This window comes from Tenrec ecaudatus, chromosome 15 (genome assembly GCF_050624435.1).
Source record: "Tenrec ecaudatus isolate mTenEca1 chromosome 15, mTenEca1.hap1, whole genome shotgun sequence".
NCBI classification, from domain to species: domain Eukaryota; kingdom Metazoa; phylum Chordata; class Mammalia; order Afrosoricida; family Tenrecidae; genus Tenrec; species Tenrec ecaudatus.
The window spans coordinates 25,744,177-25,762,341 of record NC_134544.1 but is presented as its reverse complement, the minus strand read 5'-3'; the positions used below and the strand labels follow the sequence as shown (position 1 = coordinate 25,762,341).

General features: G+C 54.3%; 1 protein-coding gene across 2 annotated transcripts in view; it reads left to right on the top strand.

Annotated features, from left to right (window-relative positions):
• The first annotated feature begins 10,156 nt into the window (after positions 1–10,156).
• Positions 10,157–18,165, top strand: part of MAPK4 (mitogen-activated protein kinase 4) — a 46,995-nt gene continuing 38,986 nt past the window's right edge. The window contains exon 1 of one of the 2 annotated variants that reach the window (XM_075533035.1): positions 10,157–10,708. In XM_075533035.1, coding sequence (XP_075389150.1) covers positions 10,163–10,708 — 546 coding nt within the window. In that variant the 5' untranslated portion in view covers positions 10,157–10,162. The remainder of the gene's footprint in view (positions 10,709–18,165) is intronic. The other variant, XM_075533034.1, reaches the window with a different exon arrangement.

The window sequence follows — 18,165 nt, the reverse complement described above, 5'->3', positions numbered from 1 at the left end:
TCTACGCTCAGCGTCTGTCACCTCTCTGAAGGAGCCTCCTCGGCAGGAGCAGGAAGCCTGTCTGGCGCATGGCAGCAGAGAAAGGGACGTTAGGGCAGAGCTAGTGAGATTCTGCTTACGCCCGCTGGTGGGTGAGACCTGTCCTCTTCCTAGGCACCCCACCCCCACACCCCCAAGTTGGGTGCATGCTGCACCACAGGAGAATGCTTTAGTCCAAAATTCTCTCCACCTGTTCATGGCCCAAAAGACTTGACACCCATATCCAACCCCCTCCAAGAAAAACCCAAACAAACTCACTGCCATCAATTTGATTCAGACTCACAGCGACCCTGTTGGACAGAGTGAAACTGGCCCTGTGAGTTTCTGAGACTAATTCATTACAGGAGTACAAAGCCTCATCTTTCTCCCCAGGAGCGGCTGGTGGCTTCAAACTGCTGATCTTGCGGTTAGCAGCTCACCGTGTTACCCTATGATGCCCATTCTGGAGTGCTGGTGGCACAGTGGTTAAGGCTCACCTGCTACCTGTAGAGTTGGCATTGGAACCCCTCAATCACTGCACAGCAGGAAGATGGGGCAATCTGCTTCCACAAGGATCACGGCCTGGGAAAACCAACGGGGCCATTTCACTCTGCCCTAAAGGGGCTCGTTCAACTTGATGGCATTGGGTTTAGAGCCAGGTGGGGTCTGGGGTGGCATTTGTGCCTTCTCAGGTCAGGGGGGGTGGGGGAAGATCTGGGTTGGGTTTCCTGCCCCTGCTCCTTATGGGCACCCACCACCCATCTGTCAGGGGAGGCTTGCCTGTGGTTAGGATACTGCACAACTTTCAGAAGAACTTCCAGACCAAGGCAGGCTAGGATGGCCTTCCAAAGATCAGCCAGTAAAAGCCCTACAGACCTCCGCAGCTCAAGAAGCAACTAGTCACAGGATGGAGTCGAGCCGAGCAGGGCTGGCCATGGTGTGCATGAGGCTGCCCTACGTCAGGGTCGCCACCAGCCAGGGAAGGCTCCACAGCACCCACCAAGAGCCCAGTGGGTGCACAGTCTGTCACGATAGAAGGTGTTCATGTTAGGGGAGTGGGCGTTTTAGCGAGGAACCCTTATGGCATGGTGTTTACATAGGCTTCTAGCTGCAAGGTTGGTAGTTTCAAGCCATCAGCTGCTCCGCATGCAGGAGAGAGAGAGAGATATAGAGATAAGAACTGAGGGTTTATAGAGAGGTAGGGGTGGGGGTGGGAGACGGGGAGGGTGAGGGGGTTTGGGGAGCATGCTCTAGAACAGATGGTGATTCCACAACTCATTTTTCGAGTGCTTTAACCATGAGGGGGTGGAGGTGGGGGAAGACCGTGTTCTAAAATTGATTGAGTTAAGAATTGTTCAACTCTTCTTGATGTGACTGAACTACTGGATCATGTGACATGTGGATTAAGTGCCCATAAAACTGTTAAAAATAAAGAGTGACCGTCTCAGAAACCTGCAGGGCCAGCTCTCCCCTGCCCAGAGGGCTGCCAGGAGTCCAAATGGACTTGATGGCGGTCAGCTTTGTTGCTTTGTGGCGCACGTTCGAAGGACCGGGCCTTGCTTCTGCCTGTCTCCATGTGGGCTTCTTGCTTTGCAGTGTATTTGGGGCCCCGCATGGCCCTGCCCAGACGAGACTGCCCCTGTGCAGGCAATGTCAGGACCAGAGGTAGCCACCTGGCTGCACTGTGGTCCTGGGGTGGGGGGTGGGGATTGTGTCACCCGAGCTGCCCAGATACCACTTCTTCTGTGACTGGGGAACATGGGCAGCGCGGTGACCAGGTGAGGGAATGGTTCTTTCTGCTCTAGGAATGATGCCTCTTCGCCTTGGGGCATGGCCCTGCCAATGATTAGCCTCCATGAGAATCGCGGAGCAAGCCACGTGCTTGCATTAGCTGGAGCATGGGCCAGAGTGACCAGAGACAGGACATCCAGAACTCTACGACATTTAAAGGGACTGAGCTCCGAATTTGAAGCAGCCAGGACCTGACAACTTTTCATCACCAGTGGTTGGCATCTTGTGGTGTGGAGAGGGAGGAGAAAAGGGAGAGAGGAAAGGAAAGAAGCAGTTAATGCAAACTTGAATGTGAAGATAGTGGTCTGGGAGAGGGCTTTTCATCATGCATTGTCTTACCCAAATCTGGGTCATTACTGAGTGGGGCACTTGGAGCACCATGACATTCACACTTCCCCTCCGACCCTGACCCACAGAGCTGGACCTTCCAGGGGCACGGGCTGTCTGGAGAGGGAGATGAAGGATGCAGACAGGGCGGGTCAGCTTATCTGGGTAGGAAAGAAAACTGCAGTGAAGGCTTCCCAGAGGTAAGGCTGCCGTCATCTCCAAGAGACTGGGAAAGCCAGGGAAACAGAGGCAAGTCCTCAGTCCAAGTGGGAAGGGGGCTGGTGTGATTCCCAAACAGGAAGGCACCGCAGGACACAGCAGAGAGCACAGCCTGGGTTAGGAATCCAGGGCTTCCACTCTAGTAGGTGACCTTGAGCGAGTCACTGAAAAGCTGCAAGGGGGCAGCACCTACCCTCTTTGTTTGCCACGCTTACTTAGGGTGTCAGCGTACAATCAGAGCTGGCCACTGTGGAGAGTCAGTAAATCCCCGCTGAGCCACGTTGGGTGCCTGGGACAGGGCTTGGTCCCTGGTACAAGAATAGTCCCATTGTGCCGATGGCACAGTACATTCAGGGAGTCGAGCTCAGGGATGCAAATGCACTGCTAGCGCAGAAATAACACAGGTGGGTGGCTTTCATCAGAAATGTGTTCACTCGGGGTAAAAAGACCGGGAGTCTGAACTCAGAGCACTGGCTCCGGGGAAAGGCGTCCTCTCCCTTGTGGGCTCTGGGATAAAGTCCTTGTCTCCTCAGCTTCTGTTTCCTGGTTCCTCAGAGATCCCCACGTGGCTTGGCATCTACCTTCTTCCCCCATCTCTGCTCTCTGAATCAGCTCCTTTCTTATCTTGTAAGAGATTGATTCAATGACAGCGAAGCCCGCGCAAAAGAAGCACACCAGCCTGTGTGATCCAAGGATTGTATATAACAAAACCCAAGATCAGAGGAGGGCAGTGTATTCGAGCTTAATTCTGAGCGCCTGGTTGCAGAAGACTATCGATGACAATGAATGCCCTAAATTCATTTGCAGTGAGACCCGTGGGGAATAAGCCTCAGATCACTGACCAGAGACATGAAAAGCCCTGCCCACAGGCAGAGTACATCAGAAAATGGATTATTGCAATATCGTTAGCTTAAAATGCACCATTTTATCTTTCCTTTTCCTTTTTAACTCTCCTCTTCATTTGTTCTATTTTTTATTATTTTCTGCTTTATTTTGGTTTGAAAAAATATATCACCAATGTCATTGAAGAAGTTGTTCAAAGAAATTGCTAAATGAAAACCTAATCTGCTGTGTAAACGTTCACTGAAGACACAATTTCCATTACCAATCGCATCTCATTCACATCACAGAGACAGCCCATTCCCCAATGGCATTCCCACTTCAGGCCTAGAGGTGAGGATTTATGACAGATTTGGGGAAGGGGTCATGTGGTTCAACCCATCTCACCCTGAGTGACCACCCTAGGCAAGTGGCCAAGGCCCTCTAGAGCAGTGGTTCTCAACCTTCCTTATGCTACGACCCTTGAATACAGTTCCTCATGTTGTGGTGACCCCAACCATAAAATTATTTCGTTGCTACTTCATCACTGTAACTTTGCTACTGTGATGAATCGGGTGACCCCTGGGAAAGGGTCATTTGGCCACCAAAAGGGTCGCAACCCACAGTTTGAGAATCACTGCTCTAGAGCGATGTGTGAGAGAGGATCTGATCGTACTGGCTCATCAGGGAAGACAGGTGACGCTCTGTCAACAACATCCCCCAGGGCTGCAAATGGGGTCACTGCCACACACCCGATCCCTCCTTGTGATATCCGGTCTAAAAGCAAGATGACTCACCACAATTCATCTTCTGCCACAAACCAGGACTCCTCAGGCATCCCTCCACAGGCTGGTCTGCAGGTGGGAGTAAGTGGTCCTGTGAATGGGGTTGAGGGCAAGACCAAGGAAAGATCAAGGCCAAGGAAAGTAGGTACTCGTCTAATGCCGATGACAACTTGCTTTCCCATCATGCTTTCTGAGAGTTGTGGGGACAGAGAGGCATTGTCAGATCCAGGGAAGACACAGTGGGCTGTGGGTGCTGAAGCACGCTCAGGAGAATGGATGTTCGAACCCCAAGCAGCGCAGCCTTCGGGTGGGGGGTCTCTGCCCTCTTCCAAACCCAGGAAAACACCACAGGACTCCAAAGGGGACCCCACTTTTGTTAGTCTGGGTAGACTAGAGAAACAAATTCATTGACAGTCATATGTGTATATGAAAGGGAAATTGAACATTGAGAAAACATTCCAGCCCAGTCCAGATCAAGTCCATAAGTCCAATCTAAGCCCATATGTCTGATAGCAATCTATAAAGTCCTCTTCAGACTCACAAAACACATGCAATGACACTGAGTGGAGGAAGATCACAGGCCAGTGGGTGAGAAGTCTGGTGGATCCAGTAGCATTGTAAGCATCTGAGCATTGGTGTGGGTCTCCACGTGGCTCCTTCAGCTCCAGTGCATTATCTCCTTAGCTCCTCTAAATGAGGTCATCAAGCTTCGACCTGACTGACAGGCTGGACTCCACCCCTTCACTATTAATATTCTCAAGTTGACAACAGATTATGTAACTACCACACCACTGGATGGAACGCCTGGTCAGACCTACTCTGGTTAAAACGTGAGGGCATCTGCAATCCTGGTCTCCTTCCTTCACAAAGAGCCCGTGGAGGGAGGGAGGAAGGGCGGGCTTCCCCTTGTCCCTAAAAAAGTCAACTATCGCAGGAGTCCTCAGGCAGCAGCCAGGTTTCAGCTGGGCACGCGCACACCCTTCTGAGCGCCAGGCTGTCTCCGTGGCAACTGGAACCCCAGGCTTCCCCCCAGCTGCTCCCCTTCTCCTGCGTCCCCCCACGGGGGGACGTGTGGGCCTGAGCTCCAGTGAGACAGCCAGGATTTCTCTCAGGGCTATTTTCATCTGTCAGGAGCCCGCTGAGGTGTCTGTCCCCCTGGCTGGTTACGTAACTGCGGGAAAAGCAGAGCCCAGACCCAGAGTGCCTGCAATGTGCCGACAGTCCCTGTCCTTGCTGGTTTCTCACCTCTGTACCCCACTTGGGGTGATGGAGGCACAGGGTGCCCCCACCAGTTCCCCACGTAGCAGCGCGCGCGCACACACACACACACACACACACGCCATTCTCTAGGAAACCGAGGACTTGTGAACGGAACCGGGTGGGTAGGTGGCATGGTGCTCCCTGGACAGGGCGGGGAAGTGTGTCCCTTCAACATGCCAGGGGTGTTGTCTGTGGTCACCGCACACACCCATCCACAGCCCACCTGTGGCACGTAACTGTCCGTGGCCCGTGTGCTTCCCTATTTTAGAATTAACTGAGCTGTGCTTCCAGCTAGGACTGGCGGGGATCCTGATGGCTTGGTGTGGGAATAGAATGGGTTTTTAAAAAGCAACGGAACGGCTCAATCCCACCAGCCACTGCCCTGAGGCAGATGAGGCAGTCTGCTTTGATGGGGATTTGCTGCCTCGGAGACGCCTTGGGAGCAGGGCTTTCGGCCGTGCAGGTTTGGCTGTGCAGCAGTGGTTTTAATCCTTCCCGGAGAAGACGGCCAGAGTTTGCCTCGTTGCACCACTGGGCGGTCACAGCTGCAGCGCCACAGGCAGAGAGGGTTTCATCATCTGCTCCCCTGTGGCAGGGTGGGTAACGTTTTTCTGCCAAGGGCCATTTGGACAGTTATGACATCTTTCTCGGGCCATCCTGGTCACACACGTAATGAGCTTACTCCTTTTGGGAACCCAGTTGGCCTAGTGTGTCACATGTTGGGCTTCTGTCCTGGCTTGTTTCATCTCTTTCCTAGCTCAGAGAAGGGACCGGTTTACACACACCCTGTGCAGATGCTGCCTACTGGCCGTTCCCCAGTGGGATTAGAACCACCGACACAGACGTTAGGATTTGCAGCACACAATTTGGAAGGGGACACAACTCAGTCCATAAGCGTCCAAATTGAGTAAATTGTGTGCTGGCGGCAAATACTGAAAGTGCCCTGGACTTCCAAAAAGATAAGCAGATCTGTCTGGGAAGAAGTAGCAGCCAGAATGCTCTTTAGAGGCAAAGATGGTAAGACTTCGTCTTACACCCTTTGACCAGCCCTTGGAGGAGGACACCTGCTTGGTAACATGGAGGGGCAGGGAGAAAGAGGAAGGCCCTAGAGGAGATGGACGGACACACACACACACACACACACACACGCAGACACAGACAGACACACACGCAGACACACACGCAACAGACATACACATACACAGATATACACAGATACACATGCATACACACATGCACACCACCACATACACACGCAGACACATAGACACACTCATTCTCAAAGGCAGACTGTCCCTCCCCCAACAAAGGAAAAAGAGTTTTTAAATAAATAAATCCCTTCTTAATTATGCACAGATGCATTGTGCTGCAGCTTATCTCCGGCAAATCCGGCCCCCAGCTTGCCGGTGATGTCATCCTCTGAGGGACTGGGTGCTTGGCTCTGTCTCGGTTGACGCTTGGAGCGGGGGAGGGGTGGGAGGAGGTGTGAGCATCGGAAGGCTAACTGCCTTTCCCGACTGTGGCTGGGTGTGTGTGTGGCTGTGGGTGGTGGTGGAGGGGGGTGGTCTTCACCCGCACCGGATGGCCCGTGGTGCCAGAGCTGTCTCAGACAGAGTGGGTGGTCTTTCTTTCTGCCCATTCACTCCCCGGACCCAGAAAGCTCTGTGAGCCTCAGTGGTCCGCATCTGCAGCAGGAGCAGCTCGACCACAATTGTGTTTTTATCAGAAGTGTAGCTGGCATGCGGGCTGCGCCCCGGTGTGACAGAAACACTACAAGCGGTAGCTTTGAAGATCAGAAACCTATGTTCTCATTGGTCTGGAGGGTAGTGGTCCAAGTCAGGGTCTTGGCCACGGAGAGTCCTGCCTGGCCGGCAGCCTCCCAGGGTTCCTTGGCTCCAAGCCTCGAGGCTCACGTGGCGCCTGTCTTCTCCTGCATGTGTCTCTGTGTCGTAGCTGCTGCGGGTGCAAGGCAGAAGTGACTTGACTTAGAACCCGTCCTCCTGGTGACCGTAACAAAGAGAGCCCTGTTCCCAAGCAGAATTACAGCTACGGGCAGAGGAGTCAGCATTCCAACACTTATTTTGAGAACGGGGAGGGGGAGACCCCACTTATTTCATAAAAGGGCGGTCCCCCATTTACGCAAGGGGTTTGGGGCAGGGTGCCTGAACGTCTGACCCTCCCCACTGAAGGTTGTTGTTGTTGTTGTGAGGTGCCATCTAGTCCCGTCTGGCTCGTAGCAACGCTGTGCGAAGCAGAGTGAAACATCTCCCCGTCCTCACCAGGGTCCTTGTGGCTGAGCCATGCTTGCAGCAGATCAACCCTTCTTGTCAAGAACCTACCCCTTTTTTGGCTGCCGCTCTACTTTACCAAGCACTATGGGCTTCTCCAGGGCCTGGTCTCTTCCAACAACACGTCCACAGTACATGAAGCGACATCTCGCCATCCTCGCCCCTTACGAGCATTCTGGCTGTACTTCTGCCAGGACAGGTCTGTTTGTTCTTGGCAGTCCGTCGGTTGTATGTTCAGTATTCTTCCCCAGCACCATAACTCCGGTGTACTGATTCTTCTTCGGCCTGTGTGAAATCACTCGTGGCCCTCCACTCAATGAGCCAAGGAGGGCAGTACTGTTCGGCTTGTACGATTGCTCCCCGGTCTGAACTTTTCTAAGTCTATAAACACTTTGCAGGAGCCCTGGTGGTGTAGTGGGTTCAGGGTTGGACTGCTAAGCTCAAGGACATCAGTCTGAGGAAAAAGGATGAAACTTTCTACTTTCGTAAAGATCTGCTGCCTCAGAAACCCACATGGGCAGTTCTACTCCTCCGCCCTAGAGCACTGCTAGGAACAGACGTCGGCTGGAGGCTCAGTGAGGCTTGTTTTAATGATCATTTTGCGGCTGGGTGTAATGCACTGAGAGAACACAGAGGAGAATTGCTGAAAACGTGGCTTTTTATCAGGCTTCCAGGTCCTTCTTATCTACATGTAAATCAGGGGGGGGTGTTGACATCAGTGGAAGCAGCAGCAGGTTACATCTGTTGAGTGATCCCTATGTTCTAGAGCAGCGGCTCTCAACCTGGGGGTCGCGACCCCTTTGGGAGTCGAGCGACCCTTTCACAGGGGTCGCCCGATTCATCACAGTAGCCACAGAAGCTGTGACCTGGCCTTCCCTTACAGAGTCTGAATTTACCTGGCGCCCCAGGGGTGATGTAGCCGTTTACAAGTGCTAAGCGTAAGGTCAGCGGTTCCAAGCCACCAGCTGCTCCTCGGGAGCAGGATGAGGCTTCCTGCTCCCATAGAGAATTACAGTCTTTGAAAGCCACAGGGTCACTGTGTTGGCATCAATTCCACAGCAGTGAGTTTTTGAGTGAGTTTGCATTCTCCTCTTGTGGATCCTATCCCTGCAATTTACGTCAGCAGCCACCAGGGGAAGCGAAGCTTTAACCAGCTGGGCACCTGATCTTTCCCAGGACAGTTCATGTCTTCCCAGTGGGGTGCTGTCTGTTCGTTGCTTTGGTAGGCCAAAGTGTCTCTCTCTCTCTCTCTCTCTCTTATTTTTTTTGGGTGGCAATATAATTCCCTTGTAGTTTGGTTTGCATGCGTGTGTGTGCCACCTTTCCGCTAAAGAAGAGATATGAATGTGAACAAATCTCAGCCCCTGGCAAATTCACTTGTAAAATATTCAGGCCTTGGCACACCAAAGGACAGGGCCCATGTGGGAAAACAGGACGATGGAGCCTTGCTTTTCTGCCTGCAGCTGGTTATGTTCCACTCTCACCCACCCTGCAAGGGTGGGTGAATTTCACAAAGGTCGGAGCTGGCAATCACCCACCCCCAGCGTCCGCTCCCAGGCTTTCTCCAGCAGGCGCTTGCCTGAAGGTGCGCCTCTGCAGGTCTTATCAAATTGCTCCGTCTTCTCGCTCTGTGCAGGGCAGCACTGCGTGCAGCGGGTGGGTGGCCGGGCAGTGCCAAGCTCGGAATCCCCTGAGCAAGCAGTGTTTCAGCTGGCTGGACGGATCGAATAACACTTGGGCTGGTTAACAAAAGACAGGCGAGTGGGAAGGTGTTGGAAGCCACAGTGTGGAAATTTACCCGGCGTTCTTTCATTGACAGGGAAGGAGGCTCGGTCCGGAAGATGCTCTGCTCCTGGTGCCTCTCTGGGTCCGGCGGACCCTGGTCTCGCACCAGGCGGCGTGGATGAGGGAATGCAAGAGGAGGCAGTCCACGCCTGACCCCTCTGGAGGACCCTGGTCTGGCCGCTGAGCTCCCCTGGGACAGAGGCTCCAGTGCGAGTTGAACGTGATTGCTTCTGCAGCTTTCTTCGCCCAGGCTCACCAGGCTGGCTTGGCTTTCAGACTCTAAGGGCAGCTGGCAGAGGTAGCTCAAAGCCCCTAGGATCCCACACCTCTGACCTGCTCGGGATGCAGAGAGCGGCTGCCCAGCAGCTGGCGGCTTTGGGACAGCTGAGCTCTGGACCATCTCAAGGTAACCGAGCGCAGCTCAGCCTGCAGTGCCTGCGATTCAGACAGCTCCTCTAACAGAGAGTTGGAAGGGGAGCATTTTCTGCATCTTTTACCGTGAACTCCATGAGGCTAGAAAAACTTTACATTCGCCTAGATAATGAGCATTCCAAAGATGCACCCGTTGAAAGCAGCATGAGCCATTACAAGCTTCCAGGAGCCTTTGGGGTATGTAGGAGGTGCTGGGCAGCCATCCCCTGCGGGGCTAAAGGGAGACTCTGATCCTCCAGTGCCTGCAGCTCAGCAAGCATGGACATACACCCTTCCTGTCCCCAGACACCTGGTGGCAGTGACATTTCCAGGAGGAACAGGGTTCCTCTGCTTGGGGACTTGACAGAATGAGGTGTGCTGAGCAAGCCACCAGCCGGGACCTGGCCTCCCCCAACTGCTCCTTCACCGAGCACGCAGCCCGGCGCTAGTGAGCCAACGATGGCCGGGAAGGACGACTGCATTGCCAGCGTCTACGGGTACGACCTTGGCGGGCGTTTCGTGGACTTCCAGCCCCTGGGCTTCGGCGCGAATGGGCTGGTGCTGTCGGCCGTGGACAGCAGGACCTGCCAGAAGGTGGCCGTGAAGAAGATCACCCTAAGTGACGCCCGTAGCATGAAGCACGCACTCCGGGAGATCAAGATCATCCGGCGCCTGGACCATGACAACATCGTGAAGGTTCACGAGGTCCTGGGGCCCCGGGGCACCGACCTGCAGGGGGAGCTCTTCAAGTTCAGCGTGGCCTACCTCATCCAGGAATCCATGGAGACAGACCTGGCCCGGCTGCTGGAGCAGGGCACGCTGAGCCAGGAGCACGCCAAGCTGTTCATGTACCAGCTGCTGCGCGGCCTCAAGTACATCCACTCGGCCAACGTGCTGCACCGGGACCTCAAGCCAGCCAACATCTTCATCAGCACTGAAGACCTCGTGCTCAAGATCGGCGATTTCGGCTTGGCCAGGATAGTCGACCAGCATTATTCACACAAGGTGAGTCTGGTTGGAGCGCCCACCCTCCACCCCACCCCACCGCCCACTGGGGTGTCTGTGGAACCCCGGGAGGTCCATGGTATCCCAGAGGAACCAGGCATAGGGAGGGGGGTCATCAGGTCAGTCTATGGGGGAGACTGCAAGAAGGTTGAAATGTCACTGACATGCAAAGTTGTTGGTGGGGTGAACAGGGGTGGGCGAGAATACAGTCTTGGTCTTGGCTCAGCCACTGGCCACAGTCAATAACTGGCTCTTTAACGAGGGGTTTGGACCAAATGACCGCTAAGATTTCTTCCAACTCCCATGCTCTGTGGCTTTAGCCTGCAGTAGTTGGTGGCTATGCATCTAGCTGCTGTCCCCTTTCTTTCTCCTTCCTCTTTCTCCCCTCCTCTTCCTCCTCCTCCTATTCCTTTCTTCCTCTTTCTCTTCTTTCCCCTCCTCCTCTTGATTCTCTTCTTTGTTCTCTTTTTCTTCTCTCCCTGTTCTCTCTCTCTCTCTCTCTCTCTCTCTCTCTCTCTCTCTCTCTCTCTCTCCTCACTGTCCTCCTAACTCTCTCATCACTGTCCTCTGCTCGGGACTCCCCAGGAGGCATCTCGCCATCAGAGCAGACTTTCATACCCTGGTCCTCTCTCCTCAGAGCATACCCATTCAGGTCTTGTTCTCAGTGGTGGGCACAGCATTTAACCCAGTAGTCCTCACAGTGCATTTTCTAGTGGGGGCGGGGACTCTGGCTCCAGCATGCCCTGATCCCTCACAGTGACACCAACATGACAGTTATTGGGATGGTACTACTGCAGCCTGACCTGAGGGACTGCAAGCTCCAGCTGCCACAAACCTGGGCACTGGGGTTTACCTGCAGGGCCCCATCCCTTCCCATCTGGTCGACTGACAGTTGTCTTCCTCCCAGTCCTTCCCTGCCAGGGAGTAGGCACCTGGAAAACTGCTATTGGTCAAGGGCTAGAGAAGGGGCCTGGGGCCCTGACCATGAATGCTCTTCAGCTGTCCCTGGAAGCGCCACATTCTCTGTGCTGGCTGCTGAAGGTCACAGCACATGGAGAGGCACTGATCCTGCTGGGCAGCTGCTCCAGGTGGGCACCTGGAAAAGCAAGGGGTGAGGCTCCTGGCTCCAGCCTAGCTGTCTGTGGCTTCTTGTGCCACACGCCTCAGCCACCTGGACCATGAGCTTGTCCTCTGCGCCTCGTCCTGACGGCCAGGCCGTCTGTCAGCAAGCCTGTGCTTGGTGAAAAAGCAGTGCCCTGGGTCCCCCTGATGTCCCCTGTGCTTCCACCTTCTCTCCCTCTGGAGGACCAGTGGACCAGGGATCCAGGATGGTCTTAGTCCCAGGATGTACACAGCCTACCTTCTGGGTGGGAATGAACCAAGCCAGTGCATTTTGGGAATAGTAACAGGACCTCTTCTGCTGGGTGGGAGTGGATGACAGGGTGGGATTAGTACCAGGCCTTCAGTAAAGTCTGCAACAACAAAAAAAGATCTGGTGGCAAAGACTGGGTATTGTGATAAAACTCAGGAGAAGGCATCGTGGAAGGAGGGGCCGGAGTGTGGGGAGTCTCAGCTTCCTGCGACACTGCAAGTTTTGGGCATGGCCCATCGCTCACCTTCTGGGGCCTCTATTTCCTCGTCTTTGGCAGGAGCAGGGATGTGTGTCCTGGCAGCTCCACTCTGTGGTGTCAGATCCAAAGGGACCGTGGCTGTCCAGCCAGCATGGCAGGCAGCACCGAAGCCACCAGAGAGCACTTGCTGAGCTCAGCCCGAGCCAGTCTGGCGCTGGAGCCACGAGAGGACACCCCATAGCGGGACAGCAGCATGGGGTCACAGAGGCTCCCAGGATGGTGTGCGGGGGCCCGTAGTTGGGAACCTGTTACCTGGGGTGGAAAAGCTCTGCTGCAGCCACAGCTGTCTGCTTCGCGACAGAGGCACTTCTCAGACTGGCTCCAAGATCATAGGACCCAGTTGGGGGTCCCGTAGGTGTCCCTGCCACCCCTGTCCCTCTGTGTGAGCTCAGGAGTCACGTGCCCTCACCCTGTGGCCTCCCTCCTCCACTTTTTGCTGTTAGCTTGACATCATTGTGGTTCTGCACTGGGCTGCTAACCACAAGATCAGAAGTTTGAAACCACGGGTGCCTAAAACCTTCGGTTACCAGCCGAGAGACCCGCAGTCCGAGCCCACAGGAGAACAACATGACAGTGCACGTCCATAAAGGGGACAGCCTTGGGAACCCCCCGGGGAAGTTCATTTCTGTCCTCCAGGGTCATGTTGAGTCAGAATTGACCACAGCAAGGGGCTGAGTCGCCCGTAAGCACCAATTTCAAGCGACTTTGGAATTTCAAGCGACTCTCTGGGTGCGTCACTCTCCCACACGTCCTCCGCAGGCCTTTGTGGGGTGCAGAGGGTGACTTGACATCCCTGTAGGCTGCACAGCTTGGGGGAGGGGAATGGGCAGTGGGTGGCAGGGGTAGGACACTCTGGGCAGAGACGTCATGGGAGACATCAGCCTGCGGTCATTAGCCCTTGCCTCACTCAAGATCTGAAAAAATAATAATAACCTCATTGTCATCAAGTGAGATCCTCCTCATGGTGACCTATCGGTAGAGTCGCTCCCTTGGGCTGTCTTGGCCAGACTATTTTTTATTAAAAGATCATTTTATTGGGGGCTCTTACAACTCCTATTACAATCCATACATCAGTCGTATCAGGCATATTTGTACATATGTTGCCATCATTCTTTTCTAGACAATTACTGTATATACTCGAGTATAAACCAACCCGAATATCAGCCGAAGGTCCTAATTTTACCACGAAAACCGCATTAAATATGCACTGAAAAACTCGGCTTCTACTCGAGTATGTACGGTATTTTGTATTGAGCACTTGGTATTAGCTCCTTGGCTGTACCCTTCGTGGAAGCAGAGCTCCAGGACTTTCTTCTGCCGTACCACTCCCTGACCTCGGGCAGATTCTGCCCCTTGGGTAGCTCATCTGGGAAAGGACATGTTCCCTCATCTCCTTCACTTCATAGATGATGGAACGGGGGTGGGGGGATGGGGCTAGCATGACAGGAGAGCTTCCTAAGCACCCCCCACCGTGAGTGGCAGAGGGAAGAGGACAGACAGCTCACGGGGTTTGACTCTACGTCCACCATTTCCATCTGCGCCTCCATGGTCCTACCTGCCTGGGCGTGACTGTCCCCTCCTGTTTATTCAGAGCATCACATGCAAGTCCTCGCTATTCAAGCGCCCTCTGCTCCAGCAGGCAGGAAGCACTCACAGGCCTTCTTGCCTAGTCGGGTGCCGGGGCAACCCCAGGCAGACCCCCAGGTGTCACTGTCCCCTCCAGGGTGAGGGGGCCATTTGCAGACACGATGGAGGCTTCCCCAACCCCAGGGCAGGGCAACGTGGCCTGTGGCCCAGCACCAAGTCCTCCCCACCCTCTGCCACTCTGGGCCCAGGCCCCTAATGAGCCCCTTGCTGCTGGAGGCTCAGAAAATATGGCTGCTGGAGATCAGAGCGTGTTTCCTCTGGAACTGATCTTATTACGCGGCAGAAAGAGCTCAGGAAAGGAGGGCTAGTCTGTTTAAGACTTGCCCGAGCCCTGTGTAAATTCTAAGAAACACTGGAATCCCTGGGGAGTTTACAGAGGCTCACAGACCACAATCTGGCAGAGGTGGGGGGTGGGGGTGGGGGCGATCCTCACTCCCAGGAGGGGCTGCTGGGGGAGGGGGGAGGCCTGGGCCCAGGAAGGACCCCTGCCTTCCCATCAGAGGCAACAGGGCAGTAATACTGAGGGAGAGAAAGAGGCTGGGGCCTGTGGGGGTTCGGGCATCCAGAGGCTCAGGCATGTTGGTGGGTCCTCTGCAAAATCGGTTTTATTCTGGCGTCCCCTGCTTCATAGCAGCCCCACCCCCACCCCCGCCCGCCTTGCTCTTCCCTCATTCGTCATCAGAAAGCTTCCCCCTAAAGTGACAACAGCCTCTCTGAAAAGTCCGGAAAAATCAACAAGTCTCAGTGCCTGGGCCTGGGCCTCCCCTGCGCCTTGCCGGGGAACTGGCTGGCAAGGCATGCTCTGAGGCCCCATCGTGCCAGCGCACCCAGTGCGGGTGATGCAGTTCAGACTCCCCACAATCCCGGGTGGCTCAGAGCAGAACTGTGCTCGGTGAGGTTTTCGAACGGCTGCTTTGTCGGAGGGAGACCACCAGGCCTTTCTGCTGAGGTACCTCTGAGGGAGCTTGAACCTCCAACCTTCCAGTTAGCAGCTGAGCACATTCTCCTTCTCCCCTTACATCTCTGGGCCCATTTTAGACCCACTGGTCAGGAGTCGGGGCAGTGGGGGGGAGGGGGGAGGGTGCCAGCCATCTGTGTTCCAGCCAGGCCCCCTCCCGATTGTCCTGATGCTAACTTGAAGGAGTGGTTCTTTAAGGAGTGCCCCCCCCCCCAATCAGCAGAAAGCCAGATTCACCCCCTCCCCGCCCCCACGGTGTTGCTGAGACCTCTGAGCTGCGGTTCTCACCTATCCCGTCCGCAGGGTGACAGGCCATGTACTGCCCCTAACTCGGAATGGGAGCCGCTGGGACACTGGGAGCTGCTGGGGACACCAGGAAGGGTCCAGTGGGATTCTGGGGAAGGTTTCGGGCAGGATGACTGTGGTCCCTCAGCCACATCGCAATGGAATCTCCCATCCAGCCATCCCATCTTCACACGGGCTCCAGGGAGCACAGCACACACCGGGGCCCAAACCCAGCAGCGATGCTAGTTCTGGTTGGGGTTGGTTTCTAACAGGGGTTACGTGATCTCAGGTGATGGTTTGGGGGGCCACACACTTTTCTGGTATCAACGACTTCACTCGCCCCGTTGCTGCCAAGTCAATCCTGATTCGGGCTATTTCAAACCTGTGCCATTGGCTTCACGGAGGAGGGAAGTGGAGAGTCTGGTGGAGGGCTCAGCAGACTATGGGTGCTCCAGGCCACAGATTGGGGTGCAGGGAGGGCGTTGTGATGCTGCACACAGAGCCCCTGACAAAGGCCCTGCCCCCAAACACACTGCTGTACCACCCTGCTCCCTTTCCGGGCCGCTCTGCCTGCCTCTGATGGCTCAGACCCACGCCCCTACTAAACACCTTCCCCCACCCCCTCCCCTTGGACTGGACGCCGCCCCCAGAGTAGATACCCTCCCCGCTAGATACCCTGCCCCACCAGACAGCCTCCTCCTTGTCCTAGACACCCTCCCTCCGGATGCCCTACCCAGATACCATCCCCACTAGATGCCCTCTCCCTTGCTGCTTGGTCAGACGCATAGCACACGTTCTTAACTGACACATTTCATTGAGACTGACCCCCAAAAGATGGATGCTCCTCTCAATGGCTCAAACGGGGCCTTTGCAAGTGGGCTTCCTTTCCTGAGTAGCCTCTCCCTGACGCATGCACCGCTAGGTTTTCCCAGGACCTCCCACTACGATGCAGGGCCACAGTGCTGGTGCTGGCAGGGGCCCAGCCCTCCACAGAGACAGGGGCTTCAGGAAGAAAGGCTCCTGAGAGGACAAGCTACTGAATGCCCAGCTAGCAGGCAAGGTCACTCTCTCCTTAAACCACTAAGCACATTATTCCAAATCAGTGGAGCTGAAAGGTGTATGTAAAAGCCTATGAAATATCCCTGTTTAAGGGGGGAAAGCATGACCCAGAAGATTAGAACAGAGGCTGTCGGTGCTACAGAGTCAGGTGTCCCCAAACCTTCAAACATGGAAAGCTAGTTTCCTGACTTTCTGTGCCTCTGGGCTTCGTCCCACTGCCGGACCTTCACTCTGTGTCCCCCCAGACCCTTAGAAAACCCCTCCCTTCGCCTCAGGGTGATATTTGAAATCCTTAACCACTGGCCAGACCCAGGCCCCTGCCAATCAGCAGAGAAGTAGTCAGAGGTCCCACGCATTGGCCCTGGATCAGCACAAGCTCCACTATGTCAAAGGCTGATGGTTCAAACCCACCCAGGTCTCCACAGGAGAAAGGCCTGGCAACCTCTTCCATAAAGACTTCAGCCAAGGAGATCCCAAGGGATCTGCAGCACCAGGCATGGCATCAGCTCAGAGCTTCCTCAGCTGTGATCTTAAGGGGGCACATGCCCTGCAGAGCCCTGGTGGGTTCACCCCTGCCCTGTTACAGGGCCGCTAGGCATCAGCATCGACTGGAAGGCACACAACGCTGTTTCTGAAGTTGTCCGTCTTGAGCTCTGCGTGTACCCCCGGCTCCCCTGGATGGAATGCGTCTTTTCTCTCTGGATGCCTCTGATCTTCTTGTTCTTTGCTTCTCCGCAGTGTGACTGTGATATGCCCGGGCCTGGTTTCCCATCTCTTTATCCCATTTGGGGCTCACTGGTCTGTAATGGTTATGTGTTAGGCTGCTAACTGCAAGGTCAGCAGTTCAAAACCGCCAGCCTCGCCTTGGGAGAAAGATGGGGCTTTCTACTCCTGTCAAGGGTTACAGTCTCAGAAACCCACAGGGGCAGTTCTACCCTGTCCTGTAGGATCACTGTGAGTCAGCATCAACTCAAGGGCCGTGAGTTTTTGGTGAGTTTCTTGAGTCTATAGCCAAGTTGGGTTTTTTTTCTCTCTCACCAAACATTGGTCAAGTTCAACCTATGTTGTTGTTTCCCCTGCCCCCTACCTTTCTCTCTCTTCTCCTTCTGAAATGCTATTATACATATGTTAACTTGATATTGTCCCCCAAAGATTGCCTAATCTTTTCTTACACTTATTTTCCAGAATGGATCGTTTCCCTGGCTTTTCCTTCAACTTCACAGACCCTTTCTTCTGCCGTCGCTCATTTGCTGTTAAGCTCCTTGGATGAAGTTTTCATTTTAGATGATGTGCTTCTCGGTTCTAGAATTCCCAGTTTTCTTTTGTTTTTCAAGAGCCTCCATTTGTGCACCGAGAGGCTCCATCTGTTTCCTCATTCAGGCCATATTTTCCTGTAAGTCCTTGGCCATATTTCAAACAGCTGCTTGTGAAGTCTTGACTAATTTTTCCCATCTGGGAAATCTCAGGGTCTGTTTTTTATTGACTGCCTGTTTTTTCTCTTGAATCTGGGTCACGTTTCCTGTTCCTCCAAAATTTCTAGTAATTTTTGGTTGCGTATTTGACACTGCAGCTGATGCTCTGAAATGTACTGTCTGCTTTTGATTACCGCTGCATTTTGTCCTAGCAGACGTTTTATTTGTTGCTGGTTCTACTTGGTGCTGGTAGGGCTGGTGTTAGGCTTTCATAAGGCAGAGCTGGTGTTGGGCTTTGGTATTAGGCAGGTGAAGAGTAGAGTTCTTACTCCTCCAATTTGGTCCCTCTGATGCTTCATCTAAATGCTTGGAATGTTAGCAAGGACTAGACTTCGATGACAGGGCCCCCCAGCACCCTGCTATCTCTACTATCTCTGTTGTCCTCCATTCCAAAGAAGCTACTCT